Source organism: Scyliorhinus torazame, chromosome X (assembly GCF_047496885.1).
Source record: "Scyliorhinus torazame isolate Kashiwa2021f chromosome X, sScyTor2.1, whole genome shotgun sequence".
NCBI lineage: Eukaryota > Metazoa > Chordata > Chondrichthyes > Carcharhiniformes > Scyliorhinidae > Scyliorhinus > Scyliorhinus torazame.
In genome coordinates this window covers 25,037,224-25,060,322 of record NC_092738.1, presented here as the reverse complement: position 1 = coordinate 25,060,322, position 23,099 = coordinate 25,037,224, and the positions used below count along the sequence as shown (strand labels likewise).

At 45.6% G+C, this 23,099-nt stretch overlaps 1 protein-coding gene across 21 annotated transcripts in view; it reads right to left on the bottom strand.

Moving 5' to 3' along the window:
* kmt2d (lysine (K)-specific methyltransferase 2D) overlaps nt 1-23,099 on the bottom strand; it is a 306,604-nt gene that overhangs the window by 91,125 nt on the left and 192,380 nt on the right. For 15 of the 21 annotated variants that reach the window (XM_072493795.1, XM_072493792.1, XM_072493808.1 and 12 more), the window contains one exon: nt 18,274-20,654. In XM_072493795.1, coding sequence (XP_072349896.1) covers nt 18,274-20,654 — 2,381 coding nt within the window. The remainder of the gene's footprint in view (nt 1-18,273; nt 20,655-23,099) is intronic. The other 6 variants (XM_072493803.1, XM_072493812.1, XM_072493804.1 and 3 more) reach the window with 1 other exon arrangement.

Here is a 23,099-nt window from a genome sequence, read left to right as displayed (position 1 = left end):
ACCCCTAGGAATTTGAAACTGCTAACCATCTCCACCTCGGCCCCGTTGATGCTGACAGGGGTGTGTATAGTACTTTGCTTCCTGAGGTCAATTACTGGTGGATGAGGTGGTGTGCGGGAGGGTGCATTGATAGGTATTTGGAGGCCAATGACAACGGGGAGGTGCAGGTGGGGGTAGTATGGGAGGCGCTGAAGGCGGTGGTCAGGGGAGAGTTAATCTCCATCAGGGCTCACAGGGAGAAGAGAGAGGGCAGGGAAAGGGAGAGGTTAGTGGGGGAGATCCTAAGGGTGGACAGGAGATATGCAGAGGCCCCCGAGGAGGGACTACTTAGGGAGCGGCGAAGTCTCCAGACGGAATTCGACCTGTTGACCACAGGGAAGGCAGAGGCACAGTGGAGGAAGGCACAGGGGGCGACATACGAGTATGGGGAGAAGGCGAGCCGGATGCTGGCACATCAGCTCCGTAAGAGGATGGCAGCGAGGGAGATAGGTGGAGTCAAGGATAGCAGGGGAACTACGGTGCGGAGTGCGGTGAAAGTAAATGAGGCATTTAAGGACTTTTATGAGGAGCTGTACAGATCAAGGCCTTTTTGAAGCGGGTAGGTAGGAGCATCATGGGCATGGAAGAGGTTAGAGATGGCGTCCTGCAAAGGAACGAGCCTGAGGGCGCTGGTGACGGCACCACTGCCGCTCTCGCCAACAAGGTACACCACGAGTCCGGTGGTGGCGAAAACGCTAAAGATCTGGGGGCAGTGGAGACGACATAGGGGTGAGATGGGAGCCTCGGTGTGGTCCCCGATCCGGGAGAACCATCGGTTCGTCCCAGGAAGGATGGACGGGGGGGTTTCGGAGCTGGCATCGGGCAGGGATCAGAAGGATGGGGGACCTGTTTATAGACGGGACGTTTGCGAGCCTAGGGGCGCTGGAGGAGAAGTTTGGGTTACCCCCGGGAAATGCGTTCAGGTATATGCAAGTGAGGGCGTTTGTGAGGCGGCAGGTGAGGGGATTCCCGTTGCTCCCGGCACAGGGGATTCAGGACAGGGTGATTTCGGGTGTATGGGTCGGAGAAGGCAAGGTTTCGGCGCTATATCAGGAGATGAAAGAAGAGGAGGAGGCTTCGGTAGAGGAGCTGAAGGGCAAGTGGGAGGAGGAGTTGGGGGAGGAGATTGAGGAGGGTCTGTGGGCTGATGCCCTGAGTAGGGTTAACTCCTCTTCCTCGTGTGCCAGGCTCAGCCTGATACAGTTTAAGGTTATTCACAGAGCGCATATGACAGGGGCGAGGCTGAGTAAGTTCTTTGGGATGTTGGATAGATGCGGGAGGTGCTCGGGAAGCCCGGCAAATCACGCCCATGTTCTGGTCGTGCCCGGCATGGGATGGGTTCTGGAGGGGTTTCGCGAAGACTATGTCCAAGGTGGTGAAAGTCCAGGTCAAGCCAAGTTGGGGGCTGGCATTATTTGGGGTGACGGACGAGCCGGGAGTGCAGGAGGCGAAAGAGGCCGGTATTCTGGCCTTTGCGTCCCTGGTAGCCCGGTGGAGGATCTAGCTCATGTGGAAGGACATGAAGCCCCCCAGTGTGGAAGCCTAGATAAATGACATGGCAGTGTTCATTAAGCTGGCGAGGTTAAAGTTTGCTTTGAGAGGGTCTACGCAGGGGTTCTTCAGGCGGTGGCAACCGTTCCTAGACTATCTCGCTGAGCGTTAGAATGAGGTTGGTCAGCAGCAGCAGCAACCCAGGGAGGGAAGGGGGCGGGCGGGGGAGGGTTTTTTCCTCGGGGTACTTGTAAAAAAAAAAAAAAAAGCATATGGGAGGGTTGATATGTGCGGGAAAAACCCATTGTATAAGTTCTGTGTTATAGGTTTATATTCTGTTCTTTTCTCTTTTTCTTTTCTGTTACCGGGGTTGGGGGGGGGGGGGGGGGGAAAGGTTTAATTGGTTGAACTTTTTTTTTGAAAAACTTTGAATAAACATTTAAAAAAAATTTTTTTTTATCGTTAAGAGTCGCTGTGGACATGCCGCATTTCCTTAGTTTCCTGAGGAAGTATAGGTGCTATTGTGCTTTTCTGGTCGTAGCGTCAATGTGGGTGGACCAGGACAGATTGTTGGTGATGTGTACACCTCGGAATTCAAAGTTGGCCGCCATTTCCGCCTCACCATCATTGATGCAGACAGGGGCGTGGACGACACTTTGCTTCCTGAAGTTGATGACCAGCTCCTTAGTTTTGCGGACATTGAGGGAGAGACTGTTTTCATTGCACCATGCCACTAGGTTCTCCATCTCCTCCTGTACTCTGACTCATCGTTGAGAGATCTATGGTCATGTCATCAGCAAACTTGTAGATGGGAGTTGGAGCCGAATTTTGCCACACAGTCATGTGTGTATAGGGAGTATAGCCGGGCGTTAAGTACATAACCTTGTGGGGCCCCATATGGAGGACTATCATGGAGGTGCCGTTGTTTATCCTTACAGATTGTGGTCTGTGGGTCAGGAAATCGAGGATCCATAGAACATAGAAAATACAGCACAGAACAGGCCCTTCGGCCCACGATGTTGTGCCGAACCTTTGTCCTAGATTAATCATAGATTATCATTGAATCTACAGTGCAGAAGGAGGCCATTCGGCCCCCTGAGTCTGCACCAGCTCTTGGAAAGAGCACCCTACCCAAACTCAACACCTCCACCCAACACCAAGGGCAATTTGGACATTAAGGGCAATTTATCATTGGCCAATTCACCTAACCCGCACATCTTTGGACTGTGGGAGGAAACCGGAGCACCCGGAGGAAACCCACGCAGACACGGGGAGGACGTGCAGACTCCACACAGACAATGACCCAAGCCGAAATCGAACCTGGGACCATGGATCTGTGAAGCAATTGTGCTATCCACAATGCTACCGTGCTGCCCTTAAGAACAAATAAATCTACACTATATAATTTTCCCGTAATCCATGTACCTATCCAACAGCTGCTTGAAGGTCACTAATGTTTCTGACTCAACTACTTCCACAGGCAGTGCATTCCATGCCCCCACTACTCTCTGGGTAAAGAACCTACCTCTGATATCCCTCCTATATCTTCCACCTTTCACCTTAAATTTATGTCCCCTTGTAATGGTGTGTTCCACCTGGGGAAAAAGTCTCTGACTGTCTACTCTATCTATTCCCCTGATCATCTTATAAACCTCTATCAAGTCGCCCCTCATCGTTCTCCGCTCTAATGAGAAAAGGCCTAGCACCCTCAACCTTTCCTCGTAAGACCTACTCTCCATTCCAGGCAACATCCTGGTAAATCTTCTTTGCACCTTTTCCAGAGCTTCCACATCCTTCCTAAAATGAGGCGACCAGAACTGTACACAGTACTCCAAATGTGGCCTTACCAAAGTTTTGTACAGCTGCATCATCACCTCACGGCTCTTAAATTCAATCCCTCTGTTAATGAACGCGAGCACACCATAGGCCTTCTTCACAGCTCTATCCACTTGAGTGGCAACTTTCAAAGATGTATGAACATAGACCCCAAGGTCTCTCTGCTCCTCCACAATGCCAAGAACTCTACCGTTAACCCTGTATTCCGCATTCATATTTGTCCTTCCAAAATGGACAACCTCACACTTTTCAGGGTTAAACTCCATCTGCCACTTCTCAGCCCAGCTCTGCATCCTATCTATGTCTCTTTGCAGCCGACAACAGCCCTCCTTACTATCCACAACTCCACCAATCTTCGTATCGTCTGCAAATTTACTGACCCACCCTTCAACTCCCTCATCCAAGTCATTAATGAAAATCACAAACAGCAGAGGACCCAGAACTGATCCCTGCGGTACGCCACTGGTAACTGGGATCCAGGCTGAATATTTGCCATCCACCACCACTCTCTGACTTCTATCGGTTAGCCAGTTCGTTATCCAACTGGCCAAATTTCCCACTATCCCATGCCTCCTTACTTTGTGCAGAAGCCTACCATGGGGAACTTTATCAAATGCCTTACTAAAATCCATGTACACTACATCCACTGCTTTACCTTCATCCACATGCTTGGTCACCTCCTCAAAGAATTCAATAAGATTTGTAAGGCAAGACCTACCCCTCACAAATCCGTGCTGACTATCCCTAATCAAGCAGTGTCTTTCCAGATGCTCAGAAATCCTATCCTTCAGTACCCTTTCCATTACTTTGCCTACCACCGAAGTAAGACTAACTGGCCTGTAATTCCCAGGGTTATCCCTAGTTCCTTTTTTGAACAGGGGCACGACATTCGCCACTCTCCAATCCCCTGGTACCACCCCTGTTGACAGTGAGGACGAAAAGATAATTGCCAACGGCTCTGCAATTTCATCTCTTGCTTCCCATAGAATCCTTGGATATAACCCGTCAGGCCCGGGGGACTTGTCTATCCTCAAGTTTTTCAAAATGCCCAACACATCTTCCTTCCTAACAAGTATTTCCTCGAGCTTACCAATCTGTTTCACACTGTCCTCTCCAACAATATCGCCCCTCTCATTTGTAAATACAAATCCAGTGGCAGTTGGAGGAGCCTAGGTTTTGGAGTTTGGATATGAGCTTAGCTGGGATTATGGTGTTGAAGACAGAGCTGTAGTCAATGAACAAGAGTCTGGCATAGGTATCCTTGTTGTTTATATGCTCCAGGGATGTGTAGGGCCAGGGAGAAAGCGTCTGCTGTGGACCTGTTGTGGCGGTTGGCGAATTGCAGTGGATCACGACAATCTCGAAGGTTGGAATTGATGTGTCACATGACCAACCTCTCAACGCACTTCATAATGATAAATGTCAGGGTCACCGATCGGTAGGCATTGAGGCACGTTGCCTGGTTCTTCTGTGGCACCGGTCTGATAGCGATCTTCTTAAAGGAAATGGGAACGTCAGAATGGAGTAGCGGGAGGTTAAAGATGTCTGCAAACACACCCACCAGTTGGTCCGCACAGAGCCTGAGTGCACGACCAGGGACTCCGTCAGGACATATTGCTTTCCGTGGGTTCAATTTCGAGAAGACCTCAATTTCAATTTCCTGCATTGTCCGTCTCAATTGATTCCCTTGTATCTAAATATCATTCAGTCTCCTTAAATACACGTTATAACTGAACATCCATACCCCCCCCCCCCCGGTAGAGAATTCCATAGATTCACAATGCTCGAGTGAATTTAAAAAAAAATAGTGCTGAGACTGTGACCCCAAAAGTTGTAGATGTTCCAGCTAGACCCCGCCCCCCCCAAGCATCTGTCAAGTCACTTAATTGTATATGTTACCACACATCCCCAAGTGGTTCTAGTATTTTCTCTGCTATTGATGGAAAGCTAACTGGCTTATAGTTCCCAGCTTTCATGCTCCCTCCCTCCCTTCTCGATTAGCAGGGTTACATTTCCTACTTTCCAATCTATAGGGACGGTCTCAGATTTCTGGAATATCAAAACCAATGCATACTGTAGCTACCTCTTTGAAAAACTGGAATGCAGGCGACTTGGTTCAAGGGACACCAACTTTTATTCCCATTATTTAAGCCAGTACTTCTTTACAAATACTGATTTCTTTACGTTTTTTGCTATTTTCTCTTACATAATTGCAGACTTCTCTTGCCAGCAATTTCCAAACAATCCCAAAGTTATTTGAAGCTTAATACTAATGGTGCTGATGCCTCCAACCTGTAATCTCCCCCCCCCCCCCCGACTCTGGGAGCAGGCACTGGACTTTCCCAGGTTATAGGCACACCTCCCTCTTGACCTACTGCCCAGTGCCCGAGTCAAGAATGAACGAACATCCAGACCACAAATGAGTGTTTGAGTGAGAATGAGTGATTGCCGGGCTGTGTATGAATGAATGGCCACGTGAAAGAGAGTGACTGCCTGGGCTGAGAGATACCTTCACTCTGAATGTTGTTTGTAATGTATTTTACAGTAAAGCCCTCAGCTACATGAGGGATGATCAGACCAGTTAAGACTGTGGGGGAGGGGCCCTTCCTTTAGTGTTGAGAAGGTTGATCCCCTGTCTCTCTCTCCATGCCAGTGTGTAACCTTTTCTCCTGCGATGAAATACATTTTTTATATATAAATAAATGCAATTGTTGGTCAAAAAAAAAAATTTAAAAAAAAATAAAAAATGCTTCCAAACTTAAAATTCTTTATCAACCTGTATCTGATACCCTGGCAACTTTGCTGCTCTGACCATGTATATTGAACAGATGACTCCAAAACAACTACTTCATTCAGAACTGAGCTCCAGCAAATGAAGTGCCGGTAGTTAGAAGAGATTAAAAGATGGTTCGAAATCCAAACCTGAAGAAATGCGACATTAACATCAATGCATGGGAGTAAAACATCAATGCATGGAGGGCAGCACGGTAGCATTGTGGATAGCACAGTTGCTTCACAGCTCCAGGGTCCCAGGTTCAATTCCAGCTTGGGTCACTGTCCGTGCGGAGTCTGCACATCCTCCCCGTGTGTGCGTGGGTTTCCTCCGGGTGCTACGGTTTCCTCCCACAGTCCAAAGATGTGCAGGTTAGGTAGATTGGCCATGCTAAATTGCCCTTAGTGTCCAAAATTGCCCTTAGTGTTGGGTGGGGTTACTGGGTTATGGGGATAGGGTGGAGGTGTTGACCTTGGGTAGGGTGCTCTTTCCAAGAGCTAGTGCAGACTCGATGGGCCGAATGGCCTCCTTCTGCACTGTAAATTCTAAAAAAGACCGCAAACTGTGGCAATGTGTACACATGCATGGAGCATTCACTTTGAACAAGCTAGGATTATCAAAGAGAAGAAACAGTGACAGTCTGCTGTAACTAGACCATCAACTGGGCTGTCTTTCATATGTCAGCTTTGTGTGTAAATTACATCTCGCTAGGATTGGCAGCCACCTAAATGTTTAAAGACACTGCTAACGTTAAAACTCTTCCTTTGTGTGGAGAAGCAATCTCCCGCCATGCCTTCCTGCAGTTCGGCACAAATTATCAATAGAATCTCTCATGATTCCAATTTGATATCAGCAAATTTCAATATTGCTCCCTCGATTGCAAAGTACAGATTATTTCTGTACAGAGCAGCCTCCTGTGGAACATTGCTTGCTGTATCGTTAAAACTTCAAGGAACTTTCATGTACTCCTGCGTGTCAACTGACCATTGAGCATGACTAATTGGATACCTCTATCAAAGAGCAGGCACAGACGATGGACAAACTGCCTCTTGTGCTCCATTACACGGAAGGGAAGAGGTTTGGGGTAGGCACATGAAAAATGTGCATGGATAGCAAGACCTGTGCATTTAGTTTGCCAGCAAGAATGATGATCTATCTGGGAGCAGATGCTTAACCTCGAATGCCATCTCACCAATTAATTTATGCTATTATTCTTACTTACGTAATACGAGGACTCATCAGCACCAGTGTTCTGTCCATGCTAATGTTTTCCTGCATTAGGCACCATCTGCCCGACATCTAATCAGCAATCCTCAAACGTGTCAACATTGGACGGGTGGAGAGCTTGCAGTACAGTCATACAAGGCATCAGCATTAATCAACAAGCTGGGCTTGTAATGGAGGCTGCTACGACAGCAAAATCTTCCTATCTTAGCGCTCTTATCTTCGGACTTAGTTACCTTTCATTTTGCTCTCTGCCTCTATGTTTTTCTATTTTGCTCTACACTTTGTGGGAAAGAAACAAATATGGAGCCAGTACTATTCCAGCACCGAAATGCGTCTCTATTAAATTGTTACCGTCGAAGGGTTAGGAAAAGCTCACATCTCTACCAATTAGTAGCACAGTGGTTAGCACAGTTGCTTCACAGCGCCAGGGTCCCGGGTTTGCTTCCCAGCTTGGGTCACTGTCTGTGTGGAGGCTGCACGTTCTCCCAGTGTCTGCGTGGGTTTCCTCCGGGTGCTCCGGTTTCCTCCCACAGTCCAAAGACGTGCTTGTTCGGTGAATTGGACATTCTGAATTCTCCCTCAGTGACCCGAACAGGCGCCGGAATGTGGCGACGAGGGGATTTTCACAGTGGCTTCATTGCAGTGTTTTTAAAAATAAATTTAGAGTACCCAATTCATTTTTTCCAATTAAGGGGCAATTTAGCGTGACCAATCCACCTCCCCTGCAGATCTTTGGGTTGAGGGGGCGAAACCCACGCAGACATGGGGAGAATGTGCAAACTCCCCTGGGACAGTGACCCAGAGCCAGAATTGAACCCGCGACCTCGACACCTTGATGCAGCAGTGCTAACTACTGCACCACCGTGCGTCCTTCATTGCAGTGTTAATGTAAGCCTACTTGTGACACTAATAAAGATTATTATTAAGCAGGTCATGTGTGACGTACACAATGACCAGTCCATCCAGCTTGACCATTTTCTGCAGCGAACCTTTAAAATTCTGTTAGGCACACCCTGACATGAGGGGCTGCACGTAAAAAGAAAAATCAACCTCAATTTTTGGCGATAATCATACCCACATATTGAACATAAAATACAATTTTTCCTAAATAGGTAAATAAGCCTTTAACGGAAAGTTCAATAAATGCATGAGAGAGAGGTTTCAATTGAATAGCACTTGTGGGGCTTAAACACCAGCTTGGGTCAGTTGGAGCGAATTGCTTGTTGTGTTCTACATTCGATGTTAAAAAAAAGGTCACGGCCAATTTTTGTTTTCATTGAGAAACATTAGTCAAACGAATGGGGTCAAATTCCAGTCACACCACCCTGCAGTTGTCATAATTCTCATTATAATTTTAAAAAAAAATTAAGAGTACCCAATTCATTTCTTCCAATTAAGGGGCAATTTAGCGTGGCCAATCCACCTACTCTGCACATCTTTGGGTTGTGGGGGTGAAACCCACGCAGACATGGAGAGAGTGTGCAAACTCCACACGGACAGTGACCCAGAGCCGGGATCGAACCTGGGACCTCGGCGCCGTGAGGCAGCAGTGCTAACCACTGCGCCGCCCCATTCTCATTAGAATCGGTCATGATTCTAATTTGACACCACCAGCAAATTTCTATATTCTTCCCTCAATAGTCAAGTACAAATAAATTTGCCACATCATTTCATTTCAAGAAACTTCCACGTACACCTACCTGTGCCAACTGGCCAACACAGGGGACATTCCCCGTAACTCCATGTGCCATTGTTTGCGCCACAAGTCTCTTACCTGCAAATACTTTTTGCAAAATCAAATATTCTCTGTCCGCTTTCATTTATTCATGAATGCTATAAAGAACGTTTGCCAAGCACAACCGGTCTTTTAGAAATCCCAGTTGACTAGCCCTAGATAACTCATGTTTTTCCTAGTGCCAGTCATTCATTTATAAAATTGAATTTAGGACTTTCACTGAAGGGTAACTACTGATAGAATTCACTTTTTCCCCCTATCGCACTTCAGCATGACCGGTTTCTTTCTCCGCAATGCTCCCTGATCAGAGTATTTCCTGCATTTTGCTTTTATTTCAGATCACCAGCACTTTGCTCTGATATATATTTAATGTGCGCTTTTACAATCAGCCGTTTCACAAAATTCCTATTATCGATCTAGCTTGATTTGCCTATTTTTCCTTCCACTTGACCTCAACAAATTATCACTGCATTATTTGCTATTTCCTAAAGAGAACCTTTCACCTCGATGCTTCTTGTACTGAACCCAATATTGAGATTGTTTTTTTAAAATTTAAATTCCTTACTTTTAAACCATCTACTTGCTCTATTCCATTACCCAGAAGTAAAATTGGAGTAGCAACGTGGCGTTTGAAAATAAAAACGAGAAATCCTTTGGTTCTGAATTTTTTCCTTTCTACTTAGATGTTTACAGCATGGAAACAGGCGCATCAGTCCAGCTGGTCCATGCCAACCACTAAGCTAGTCCCACTTGCCTGCATTTGGCCCATATCCCGCTATACCCACCCTGCCCATGTAACTGTCTAACTGCTTTTTAAAAGGACAAAATTGTACCTGCCTCTACCACTGCCTCTGGCTGCTCGTTCCAGATGCTCACCACCCTGTGTGTGAAAAAAATTCCCCTCTGGTCTCTTTTGTATCTCTCCCCTCTCACCTTAAACCTATGCCCTCTAGTTCTAGACTCCTCTGCCTTTGGGAAAAGATGTCAACAATCTACCTCATCGATGCTCCTCATTATTTTCTCGACCTCTAGCCTCCTACGCTTCAGGGAAAAAAGTCCCAGCCCCTCCTTATAACTCAGACCATCAAGTCCTGGTATCATCCTCACAAATCTCTTCTGCACTTTTTCTAGTTTAACAATATCCTTCCTATAATAGGGTGGCCAGAACTGAACACAGTATTCCATGTGTGGTCTTACCATTGTCTTGTACAACTTCAACAAGACGTCCCAACTCCTGCATTCAATATTCTGACCAATAAAACCTCGCATGCTGAATGCCTTCTTCACCACCCTGTCCACCTGCGACTCCACCTTCAAGGAGCTATGGACCTGTGCTCCTAGATCTCGTTGTTCTGTAACTCTCCCCAACTCCCTACCATTAACTGAGTAGGTCCTGCCCTGATTTGATCTACCAAAATGCATCAGCTCACATTTATCCAAATTAAACTCCATCTGCCATTCATCGGCCCACTGGCCCAATTGGTCAAGATCCTGTTGCAATCTTACATAACCTTCTTCACTATCCACTATGCCAATGTGCCTAAAGATCTGCAATTCAAGAATCGGCTTGGCCAGTAGCGTGAAGACCCATGGTAGAAACGCAGAACACAGTAGACGTCATCCTGCAATAGAGCAATAGCCAGCAACAATTCCTGAAGTTCTGCTTCTTAATCTAACTCCCCATTTCGAAAACTCGTTGCAACGCCTGAAATGTATTCTTCCCCAATTTATTTGTTTCAATACTCCCGCCAAGCCTTCTTCTCCACCACCACCCCCTCCAAAAAACCTATGCATTTGTTATGTTAAATATTCTACACCTGCAATATAACATACCAGTCAGAATTCAAGCAACTGTCTACTCCAGTATTGAATATCCATCAACACTGCATTGGAACGACACAGAATTACTTAACGGTCTACAGCACAGACACAGGCCACCCAGCCCAACAGGTCTATGGCAGTATTCATGCTCCACAAGAGACTCTCTCACCCCATATGCAAATCCTATTATTCCTTTAGCCCTCAAGTCCTTAAGCTAGCTTCCCCCCACGTGTAACAATGCTATTTATTTCAATTACTCTATTATGGTAGCAAGTTCCAGATTCTAACTACTCTTGAATTTCTTATTGGATTTATTAGCAACTATCTTGATCTTCCTGGCCTTTTTGGACTCCCCAAAAGCACAAACATTTCCCTCCCACCCCCTCATCTACCCCATACATCATTTTAAAGACCTCCACAAAATAATGTCTTAAGACTTCTCTTTCCAGAGACCAGAACCCCAGCCTCTCAGTCTTTCCTGATAGTTGCACCCTCAGTTCTGGTGTCACTCTTGCAAATCTTCCATTTACTTTCTCCAGTGTCTGTGTCCTTATTGGAAGACGACAACTAGGTCTGTGTATAGTAGCTTAGTCGGACCAGGATTTAACAACTTCTCGACACAGTGGTTAGCACTGTTGCCACAGTGGTTAGCACTGTTGCCTCACAGCACCAGGGTCCCAGGTTCGATTCCCGGCTTGGGTCACTGTCTGTGCAGAGTCTGCGTGGGTTTCCTCCGGGTGATCTGGCTTCCTCTCTCAAGTCCCAATAGACGTGCTGCTAGGTAATTTGGACAATCTGAATTCTCCCGGTGTGTACCCGAACAGGCGCCGGAATGTGGCAACTTGGGGCTTTTCACAGTAACTTCATTGCAGTGTTAATGTAAGCCTACTTGTGACAATGAAGATTATTCTAAAAATTCCCCCTCTGTAGAAATGTTTGCACTTTGTGTGGCCTGAGGCCCACACAGTGGGCTAAACAGCTGGTTTGTAACGCAGAACAACGCCAGCAGCGCGGGTTCAACTCCCGTACAGGCCTCCCCGAACAGGTGCCAAAATGTGGCGACTAGGGACTTTTCACAGTAACTTCAGTGAAGCCTACTCGTTACAATAAGCGATTATATTATTATTATTGCTAACCGGTGTTGATGCTTTTAATGATTTGCGATCCTGTATCCCTAGATCTCTTTCCGCTGAGACACTATTTTCCCCATGAGTAGATAGTCTCCTTATTCTTTGCACCAAAAAGCAACACCTCACACTTATCCATATTGGAACTCATTTGCACGCCCATTCCGTAACTTAGCTAACATAGTCTTCGGTTTTGCTGGTATGCAGCAAGAGGTACCAGCCTCCCCAAACAGGCGCCGGAATGTTGCGACGAGGGGCTTTTCACAGTAACTTCATTTGAAGCCTACTTGTGACAATAAGCGATTTTCATTTCACCTGGACAACATTCAAGCTAGATCTGGTAATTGACCAGTAAGATTGGTGTCACACAAGTGCCAGACAATGATCATTTTCACAGTAACTTCATTGGTGTGTTAATGTAAACCTACTTGTGACAATAATAAGTATTTAAAAAATCTCCAACAGGAGAGAATTCAACCATCGCCCCATGATATTCAGCAGCATTACCATGGTTAAATAACCCACCATCAACATTCTGGGGGTTACCATCGACCAAAAACCTAAACTAGATCAGCCCATTGAGCCAAAGTGGATATTCATTCATCAACTGCCATTGAGTGCAATAGTCTGTCTGCCTAAACAGTGGACTGCCAACTCTTCGATGAAGGATTGACTTGCTTCTGAACTATCACCAGGTGTGTCATCCTGGAGCCAACTCAATCCCGAAGATACTGTCAACTTTGTTCCTCCATAATTCGTCTTTTGCCCTAGATTTTGAGCAACTGATGAGCCAAATGCACCGCTCTATTGACCACTTGCCATGAGCGCCAGTTCCATGCAATTGGGTGCTATGTGCACAATGTTTGTTGATGTCTGTGGAGAATCACGGCGCTGAGGACCCGGGTTCGATCCTGGCTCTGGGTCACTGTCCGTGTGGAGTTTGCACATTCTCCCAGTGTTTGAGTGGGTCTCACCTCCACAACCCAGAGATGTGCAGACTTGGTGGATTGGTCACGCTAAATTGCCCCTGAATTGGGAGAAAAAAAAAGAATTGGGTACTCTAAATTTATTTTTAAAATGTCTTTGGAGAAGGCAGCAAAAAGGGATTGCACTGTGTTGCTGTGACCATGTGGATCACGTGGATTTCCAGGAGTGCAACTAAAGTCATGCTTTAGGAATTATAATGCTGGTTGTTGCCAATAGTCTTCAAATGTTTGAAACAATATTTTACATGCAGTCATGACTCGTTGAAAAGGGGATTACCAGAACCACGAATACCTCAAACCTGTTTAATTGTACACAATTCTCTAAAAGCATTAGCGCAGGCTTAGGTTGTAGCTGGGACAGCACATGGTTGACAGAATCCAGTGTCAGACTGCATTTAGCATCTGCCACAGTGCTGCGCTGTCAAACCTCAGGTTTCGGTGCTCAATGCTGAAATTTGAGATCGAGTTCAGGGTGTTTCGTTTTAAACAAAATATCTGCAGAAGGCGACTGCTCCCTCCTAACTGGGGTAAACTCTTGCCATAACCCACAATGGTAGCCATTTGTCTCTTCTTGCCTGGCACTGGAGCTGTACTTCTGAAATTAAGTGAGTAACTCTCCTCGATCATCTCGGAACCATGTCTCTTCATAAAACCGGAAATGGCTCCAATGGAAATGCAGTCCATACCCACTGCCAGATGCGCAGGAGTAGATATTGTTCTCAAGTTGATGAATATTCTTGGGCACCATGAAAAGGTTGCAGTTACAATGGGCTTTCCCCGTCAGTTGAGGAGCTCTTAAAAAAAAAGAGCCCATCTTTTCCTAATCACCCGTGTTCTGTCAACTTTTGCTGTTAATCCAATTCCAGTATATCATCCACCTGCATCTCAAAAATGTCCACGGGAAGCTATACTTGACATTACTATACCAAATGGAATGACACCAAATACAGTTATGCCAATCTACCGCTGAGAAGAGAGACAGTGACAAAGCTTTTCATCTTACATTCAACTGGCTCATTTACGCTTGCCAGAAGAGAGACATTCATACACAGGGACCCGTTTTCTGGACACAAAAGGAGCATGTTGAAGCCTTGTTCCTTTTTCTGAATTGCCCGGGAGCTTGAGAAGCCTGTAGTTTCCTGCTGCTTTATCCATGGCAATGTCATGGCCATCCAATCAGATCCTTTTCTCGCGTAGTATAAATTGTGGCTTGGGGCAGCACGGTGGCACAGTGGTTAGCACTGCTGCCTCGCACCACAGAGGACCGGGTTCGATCCCAGCGCCGGGTCACTGTCCGGAGTTTGCACATTCTCCCCGTGTCTGTCTGGGTCTCATCCCACAACCACAAAAAATGTGCAGGGTAGATGGATTGGCCAAGCTAAATTGCCCCTTAATTGGAAAAAAAATAATTGAGTACTCTGTGGCAGCTTGAAATTTGACATTCTTGTCTTTGTTGATGAGTGTAAGAAGAAAGGTCTTAGCAACGGGTCTCTCTTTTCAGCAATAAAGTTCTGTACTACAAAGCGACTATTATGCCAATTTGTGGAGTAATAAAGCAGTCACAGATTTTGATCCCGAGACCACAGCAGATTTCTGCCTCTTCCTGTAATGCGGCAGCCTGCATTTGGTCCTCAATAAGGTGAAGTGGACATAAAATGCTGGCATTTGTTTCAGACTGCTTGAATAAACTTTGTCCAATGGGCATAGTGGTATGCCCTCCTAAGCCAATTAGATCCGTGTTGGTACATTTACTGACATTAACCAAGACCTTTATGATTGTACTCTGTAAAAATGCATGATAGGACTCCATGAGACCCAGAGGAAAGGCTCCATCTAGAGTCAAGCATCCTGGAACCAGTACACTCAGGCATTGGGCAACCTGTATTAAATGCTTTTGTGTATTTGTAGCTGGCCAAACGTGTCTGAACAATTTATCATCTGCCATCTATTTTCTGCAAGAGTCAGAACCTAGTTATTTGTAGGCCAATGGGTACGTCAGCCACAGGCTGTGGAAGGATTGTCTGCGCAGTATGGCAGGATCATGGCTCTTCTGGTTCCTGCCAACTTACTGTCTTATTCAAAGAGTTAAATTGGTTACGCTGCATGCTCTGTTCTCTCGTATAGACAATAAGAATGCCGGCATCTCCACATCTCCAGTCTAAAGTCCAGGGAAGGGTGCCAGATCCCCGTTTCCTCAAAAGGTGTCTCAAAGGGATAAGTGGTGAAAATGGTGTCAGAGAACACAAGGTAAGCTTCTGTATTATTTGTTGCAGTTTTGTGCAAATAATGTCTTGTTCATCAGTGCGAACAAACTCCTGGCGCCAATGATCTCTACACTGAGAAATGAAAGATTCTTGCGGGTGCCAGCGCATTCTTGACTAGGTTTCCTAATTTTAATGTGCTGTTCTTTTTTTAAAATAAATTTCGAGTACCCAATTCATTTTTTCCCAATTAAGGGACAATTTAGCATGGCCAATCCACCTAACCTGCACATCTTTGGGTTGTGGGGGTGAAACCCACGCAAACACGGGGAGAATGTGCAAACTCCACACGGACAGTGACCCGGGGCCGGGGTCGAACCTGGGACCTCGGCGCCGTGAGGCAGCAGGGCTAATCCACTGCGCCACCGTGCTGTCCTAATATGCTGTTCTGACTAATGTGGCAAATACTGTGCAGCTGTTCCTTATATGTTTCTTTTGTGTACCAGTCAGATTTAACACACCACTGTATTTTGCCAGCCAAATATCTGATGAGTGGAAACCCAACACTGTACTTCCAGAGTCTCCAAAGCAAGTCAGAGAAACCGAGTCAAAGAAACCCAGACAGCAGCAAAGGTAGAGTTTCTACTAATATGGTCTTAAACGCTCCCTGCAGGACCATGTCCCACTTACGAGTCCAGAGAGCTGGTGCCAAGTTGGCAACAGTAAAAGGTTTGGAATTTCCAAGTGTAAGTAGGAGTACTGCTGGACTTCAACCAGTTAAAATCATGCAGCACTGATAAATCTCCCTGCTGCATGTGCAGGTAGAATCACCCTAACAATTAGGGTAGTTTGCAGAGATATTCAGAGCTGAGTGCAGCTTCCAGTGACAGGTCAGCCCTGCAATTCGCATTACAAACCAAACTTGCTGGTTAACCACCGGGAATAGCCTGGCATACTATAGAGAACGGTGTCTCAGGTACTGAATTGTGGAGTCTGTCAAAGAGGATCAGCTTGATTGTCATTTCCCTTTTTCAGTTCGCCACCTTAAGAGGCAATTCAACTAAACAGCATCCTATTTATCATGCCGGTTGTTCATGTTTCCTCTTGGCTGTGTACTCACACAGCACTCAAGTAGACCCCTGACCACGCACACCTGGGCAGCCAAAAACATCTAAAGCGGTCTCACACTTACATTACCCATGCACTCCAAACTGCGTCATGTTTAAGCAACATGTATGACAAAGGTCTGAAAAACGTGAATGGCATTTTGCAGCGATTTCAAGCCTGTTGTAGGTATTGTAACATCAGAGAACAATTCTGACTTTGTTTCGGTGCACACCCTTCATTGCCAGCCAATGACAAAGGATAATCATGGGTCAATGTAAATGCACACTCGACTGAATGCAATGTATGTTTGACCACCTTACTTGCTCACGATATATGGTGGCCGGGGGATGTTACAATATAACCTGAAGAACAGGCAGCGCTTTGTTTCGTTATAGCATTCCTGCCTCACTATCAGAAGATACTTGGTTCACAGCCAACCCGAGAATTCCAGTTCCTGAATTCTGGGACTAGATCCAGCAGGATGCTCTTGTCTGGTGGATGTAGGCATCCCTTCACTCATCTTTGGGATTGTTGGAGCCCAGAAAACCCTTCCATTGTATACGAATAACCACTCCATCAACTGGTATAAAAATGGTTCCAGCCGTAGAGGGGGCACTCACATTACAGCTGGTTGGACTTTAAAAAAAAAAAAAAAAATAGTCCTCCTACACAAACAACCTAAACAACATAGCTCTTTTTTTTGTATGCTGTACCTAGAAAGAGTAGCACATGTTTAACGTTTTATCTGTCGCTACTGACACCTTTAGCTTCCTGAAAAAGATAATACACAAACCTGGACAGAAGAGATTAACAAAATACAAAACGCAATCGCATCAAACCTACATCAGAAGAAAGGGTTACTCAAAATGTTTTGTTGCCAGAACGTGATTTGAAGAACGAAGAACCTTTAGCTGGGAAACATGTGGTACAGTGACATATATCCTTGGGGGGGGGGGGGGGGGTCCATTTTTTAAAGAGATCACATGCAGCATCACCTGTCTGCAACACCTTGATGACATTTCTCACGTGCTGTTTACCTGGAATATATCAAGGTAGGCAATACTCCTAAAGTGTATGGAGGATGAGGAATGAAAAAAGTTATGTTGACCAAACAACATTAATTATTATGCCTGATCTGCAGTGGGCCCAGAATAAAACACAAACAAACATCAGACCGATTGGCTGTCAGTCCTAATTACTCTAGAAGGACACAGTTTTGTTTTTTTGATGCTAACTGACCCCTTGTGTATTTTCCAGCATTTGCAGTTTTCTACTTTGGAATAGTTAATGTGATTGCCCATTTGTTAATGGCAACATTCTTCAAATGGTTATTGAATTCCATCATTTTCATCCCCAAAACAGACGTGGAACTTGATTATACAGCAGTGCAAAGCACATGTGCAGTTTGAATAAATTAAATACAGGAAACTGATGGGTTAACAAAACCGCAATGGTGGAAACATAAAATTGGCTTTAAAAATAAACACAAAACCCCATCCTAATCCACTGTGCATATATTCTGCATGGCTGCAATTGAAATTAATGAACAAAATAAACATAAACTGACTTGCATTCATATAGCGCATTATCACATCGCTCAAATGTCTCAAAGCACTTCATGTACAATAAATTACTTTGAAGCACAGTGATAGTAAATGCGACAGACATTTTGTGCACACCAAGATTCCATAAACAGCCGTGAGATCTATGACTAGTTATATTCTGTTTTTATGGGTGCTGCTTGCAGGAAGCATGATGGCCAAGATACACGGAAAGCTTACTTCACTTTCAGTGCTGCAGGATCTTTACTGCCCACCTGAACCACAGGAACAGAAAGACAGTTTCCTGACAATTCTATGCTAATTTAGTGCAGCTGCCAAGACTGGCTAACCAGGAAGAACCCAATATTATCTGTAAGTTTGCTCATTACCTACTGTACCTGTATCTGGGAAGAAAGCATTGGCTAACTGTTGCTGCTGCTGCATCACAACTTGCTGCGTCTGCTGCATGATGCCCAATTGCGATACAGCCAACTGCTGAGTTGACAGCAATTGAGGTGAGGCCATATGTTGAGTCTGCTGTGAAGCCACTATCTGCTGTGGTGGGTGTTGCCCTGTTGCCACGTGCTGCTGCTGTTGGGACATGACTACATGTGGTGAGGCTCCAAGCCGCTGCTGCGATGCTGTCAACTGTTGCTGCTGCGAAGATGGAAGAGATCGTGGGATCCCCAAGTGATGATGCTGTATCACTCCCAAGATATGTTGCTGTGGCAGGTTTAAATTCTGTGGTGGCCCCTCAAGGTGCTGAGATTGTTGTGCTGTTGGAAGGTGTTGAGAAAGTCCAGGATGACCTTGTTGATGTGAAACCTCAAGCTGTTGCTGCTGTTGTAGAACTGGAAGGGCCTTTGGTCCCGAATGCTGCTGCTGTTGTGCAGGTACACACTGTGATCCTCCCAACTGCTGCTGCTGCAGTTCCATTTTCTCTTGCTCAAGTAAATCATGGAGAAGTAGTGGAAGCTCACTTGCTTCCAAAGAACTTTCTACTTTGACGAGGTCATCCACAGATCGCCGTTTAGGCTCCATACTGGGCATATGTTGGCACATCTCATCTAGTCCAAGTTTACCCAATGGCGGCCTAGACTGGACAGCCAGTGGCATCTTGGACACTATCTGAGCTGAAGATGTGCAGGGTATACTTTCTAAATCCAAGGTAGAATGCCCATTGCTGGGAATACGTGCAGTCCGATGGCTACTTGAAGCAATTGTACTACTTGGAGTAGTAATTTGTGTTCCACTGGTCGTACATGTAGTTGTCTGACACAATGCTACACTGGTGTTAACATTAAGCCCAGTTCCAACACCGAGAAGCATCGACACTGCTCCTCTGTCATCATCCCCCTTTGGTGGACTTTCCGATTTTATCAAAACTGTTTGTGCATTGGACGTATTTGTTACATATTGGCAAGCTGAATTTTGGGAAAGGTTCTCTTCAACCTTCAGTACGAGATCAAGAGTAGGTTTAGGAGATTTGTCGGTAGATGGGACCCTGCTGACTGGATCACTGCACTGACTGCCAATGTTAGTCTCGGAATTAACATTATTCGCCGTCTCACACATAACCCCATCAGAAGTGGACAGAGTATCTGCAATGACATCAGATTTAGCCATTGCTTTTTGATGCTCCTCTCCCTTTTCTGTCTTTTCCAAGTCAGATTTGTTGACTTTATCATTTGCACATTTAATCGATGGGTTGACAGCACCCTGATCAGTCAGTATGTCCTGACCTCCTTCTGCTTTCTCATTTGCAGATTCCACTAAACGCAGCTGCTCTGTAAATATGTCCTTTTTATCACCCGTGTCTAGCTCAGGGTCAGTATAAGCCAAAAGATCAAACTCTTCACACTTCAGAAGATCATCCAAGTGGGGGTCATTGGTTTCTAGGTTATCAAGGTTACCCAGCTCATCGTCTGTCTTACTGTCCGGGTCAAGACTCAGATTGGCAAGGTCGTCTTCTTCATCTAGCTCTTTAGGTGAATCAAGTTCTTCATCCAAGGCTTTTTCTACCGAGTCATGACAAGGAATCTTGCGAGAATCCAACTCTGCACGCTCTGTCACCACATTGGAGAGCGATGGAACAGAGTTAAGTGGAAAGGATACCGAGCTGTCCTTCAAACTGTCTGAGCAGCAACTAGAAGTGGATGATGTTGTCGATGAAGTAGTTTGAAATGTCTGCTGGGATTCAACTTGTACGGTGGGATCTAATGGCTCTTTTGTCTGAATATGCTGATGGGCACTTGATACTTCCACTGAATGAGGTGACGATGGCAATGGAGCAGAAATATTCTGCTGGGGCAAGAGTGTAATCCCAACTGGTGACTGCGGCAAAGGTGTACCTGGACCTCTTGACATCACCTTGCATCCCTGCATTTGGTGGACAAATGGACTGATTTCTTGATTTGGTATTGGAAGGCGCGGTCTTGGTTGGGGAGTACGCTGTGCCAATTGGGCAGCAATGGGTAAACGTTGGGAATTGTGTCTCAGTTCTATATACTGAGGGCTCACAGGAATTGGTGAAGCCACAATTTGTTGCTGTGCATTCTGAAAAGTGATCTGAGTGGCAATTCTAGGGTTAAGTCCAGCTGTGCTGTTCATCTGCATGGTCATTGCAGGTCTGTTTACATGCAGAGCTTCAGGTTGCTGGAAACGAGTCTGGCCAGGAAGTCTCTGTACCAACTGCTGCTGCCATTGTTGCTGTTGAGCAGCTGGTGAGCTTCTTGGATGAAATCCTTGTGGGCTACCAACTCCCGATTGTCTAGAAAAGAAATATACAATTGTGACTAGAAATAATGAAGCAGTTCCCTTTCCAACTGGAGTAATTTTAAGACAAAACCAATTTCATCATCCCATAAACTTGGCTAAAAAAGATAAATTGAGTGTCAAATAAATTCAGGCATTGAAAGTGGAAAAAAAGGCATGCTACACCAAGACCATCACAAAATGCAAGTGACCACAGCAATAAAGGAAGCTCATTCCCATAACGGCTTTAACTTCTAATGACAGGACCTTCCCTATGATCTAATATCACAGATGTGATTCTCTGTGATCTAATCTTCAATGTGATCGGCAATAAAAAGAAAATGCAATGGAAACGATAATGGTCAGAACAGGACAATAAAACTGTCCTTTTTGATGACCCACATGAAATGTTAACGGGCGGTACGGTAGCACTGTTGCTTCACAGCGCCAGGGTCCCAGGTTTGATTTCTCGCTTGGGTCACTGTCTGTGCGGAGTCTGCACGTTCTCCCCGTGTCTGCGTGGGTTTCCTCCGGGTGCTCTGGTTTCCTCCCACAAGTCCCGAAAGACGTGCTGTTAGGTAATTTGGACATTCTGAATTCTCCCCGTGTACACGAACAGGCGCCGGAGTGTGGCGACTGGGGATTTTCACAGTAACTTCATTGCAGTGTTAATGTAAGCCTACTTGTGACAATAATAAAAGATTATTTATTTAACTGTTGCTCTCCACAGATGCTGCTTGCCTTGAGTATTTGCAGCTATTTCGGTTTTTATTTCAGATTTCCAGCACCTGCAGTATTTTGCTTTCACAAAAATATTTTGTCTGCTAATTTTATACGCACAGCCAATTACTTGCTGATGCTCAGCAATCATATCAGCAGTGCCAAAAACCTGTTCCACATTTCATATCAAAAACAAGTTGTCACTGCTTGGTGGCCACACAGCATATGCCACACATTATTTGCGTGAAATCACCCACAATAATGTTTTGAATAGCAAGCCGCACAGGAATCTTAACCCTAACATATGCTGCAACTAAACCATTTCATAATGGATGCCACAAAGAGAGTTCAGACTTGGGAAATCGACAATCAAAACACTTTGCCTTATATGCTCTGGCAGATCTTCTGCGTAGCAACTCTGAGTCAGAGAAACGCTGCTATTAGTCAGGGTAAAGAACAAAAAAGTGTACATTTTGGCTGAAGGCACTTGGAAAGAAGAGATGTGTTTGGACAGCGAAGTGTTTTCCAAGTATGCAGCGAGCAGAGAGGAGCAATATCTCTTAAGACTACAGATACACTAATAAATAAATAAATGTATATGTAAATCAGGGGAAGGGACACATTAGTAGTCAGCTTAGTACCATATGGCCGCATATGGGCAGCACGGTGGCACAGTGGTTAGCACTGCTGCCTCACAGCTCCAGGGTCCCGGATTCAATTCCAGCCCCTGGTGACTGTGCGGAGTCTGCACGTTCTCCCCGTGTCTGCGTGGGTTTCCTCCGGGTGCTCCGGTTTCCTCCCACAGTCTGAAGATGTGCAGATTAGGTGGATTGCCCATGATCAATTGTCCCTTAGTGTTCAAAAGGTTAGGTTGGGTTGCGGGGATGGGATAGGGGTATGGGCTTAAGTCGGGTGCTCTTTCCAAGGGCAGGTGCAGACTCGATGGGCCGAATGGCCTCCTTCTGCACCGTAAATTCTATGACATCTATGACAACTCTTTTGTCCAGTAAGAAGTCTTACAGCACCCGGTTAAAAGTCCAACAGGTTTGTTTCGAATCACTAGCTTTCGGAGCACTGCTCCTTCCTCAGGTGAATGAAGAGGTCGGTTCCAGGAACATATATAAATATATATATATATATAGACAAATTTAATGATGCAAGGCGATACTTTGAATGAGACTCTTTGCAGGTAATCAAATCGTTACAGGTCCAGATGGAGCAGGTTAAAGGTGTGAATTGTCTCAAGCCAGGACAGTTGGTCGGATTTTGCAAGCCCAGGCCAGATGGTGGGGGGTGAATGTAATGAGACACGAATCCAAGGTCCCGGTTGAGGCCGTACTCATGTGTGCAGAACTTTGCTATAAGTTTCTGCTCGGCGATTCTGCGTTGTTGCGCATTCTGAAGGCCGCCTTGGAGAACGCTTGCCCGAAGATCAGAGGCTGAATGCCCTTGACTGCTGAAGTATTCCCCGACTGGAAGGGAACATTCCTGCCTGGTGATTGTTGCGCGATGTCCGTTCATCAGTTGTCGCAGCATCTGCTTGGTCTCGCCAATGTGCCACACATTCAAAGTATCGTCTTGCATCTTTGCCTTTGTCTATGTATGTTTCTGGAACCTACCTCTTCATTCACCAGAGGAAGAAGCAGTGCTCCGAAAGCTAGCGATTCAAAACAAACCCGTTGGACTTTAACCTGGTGTAAGACCTCTGACTGTGCTCACCCCAGTTCAATGTCGGCATCTC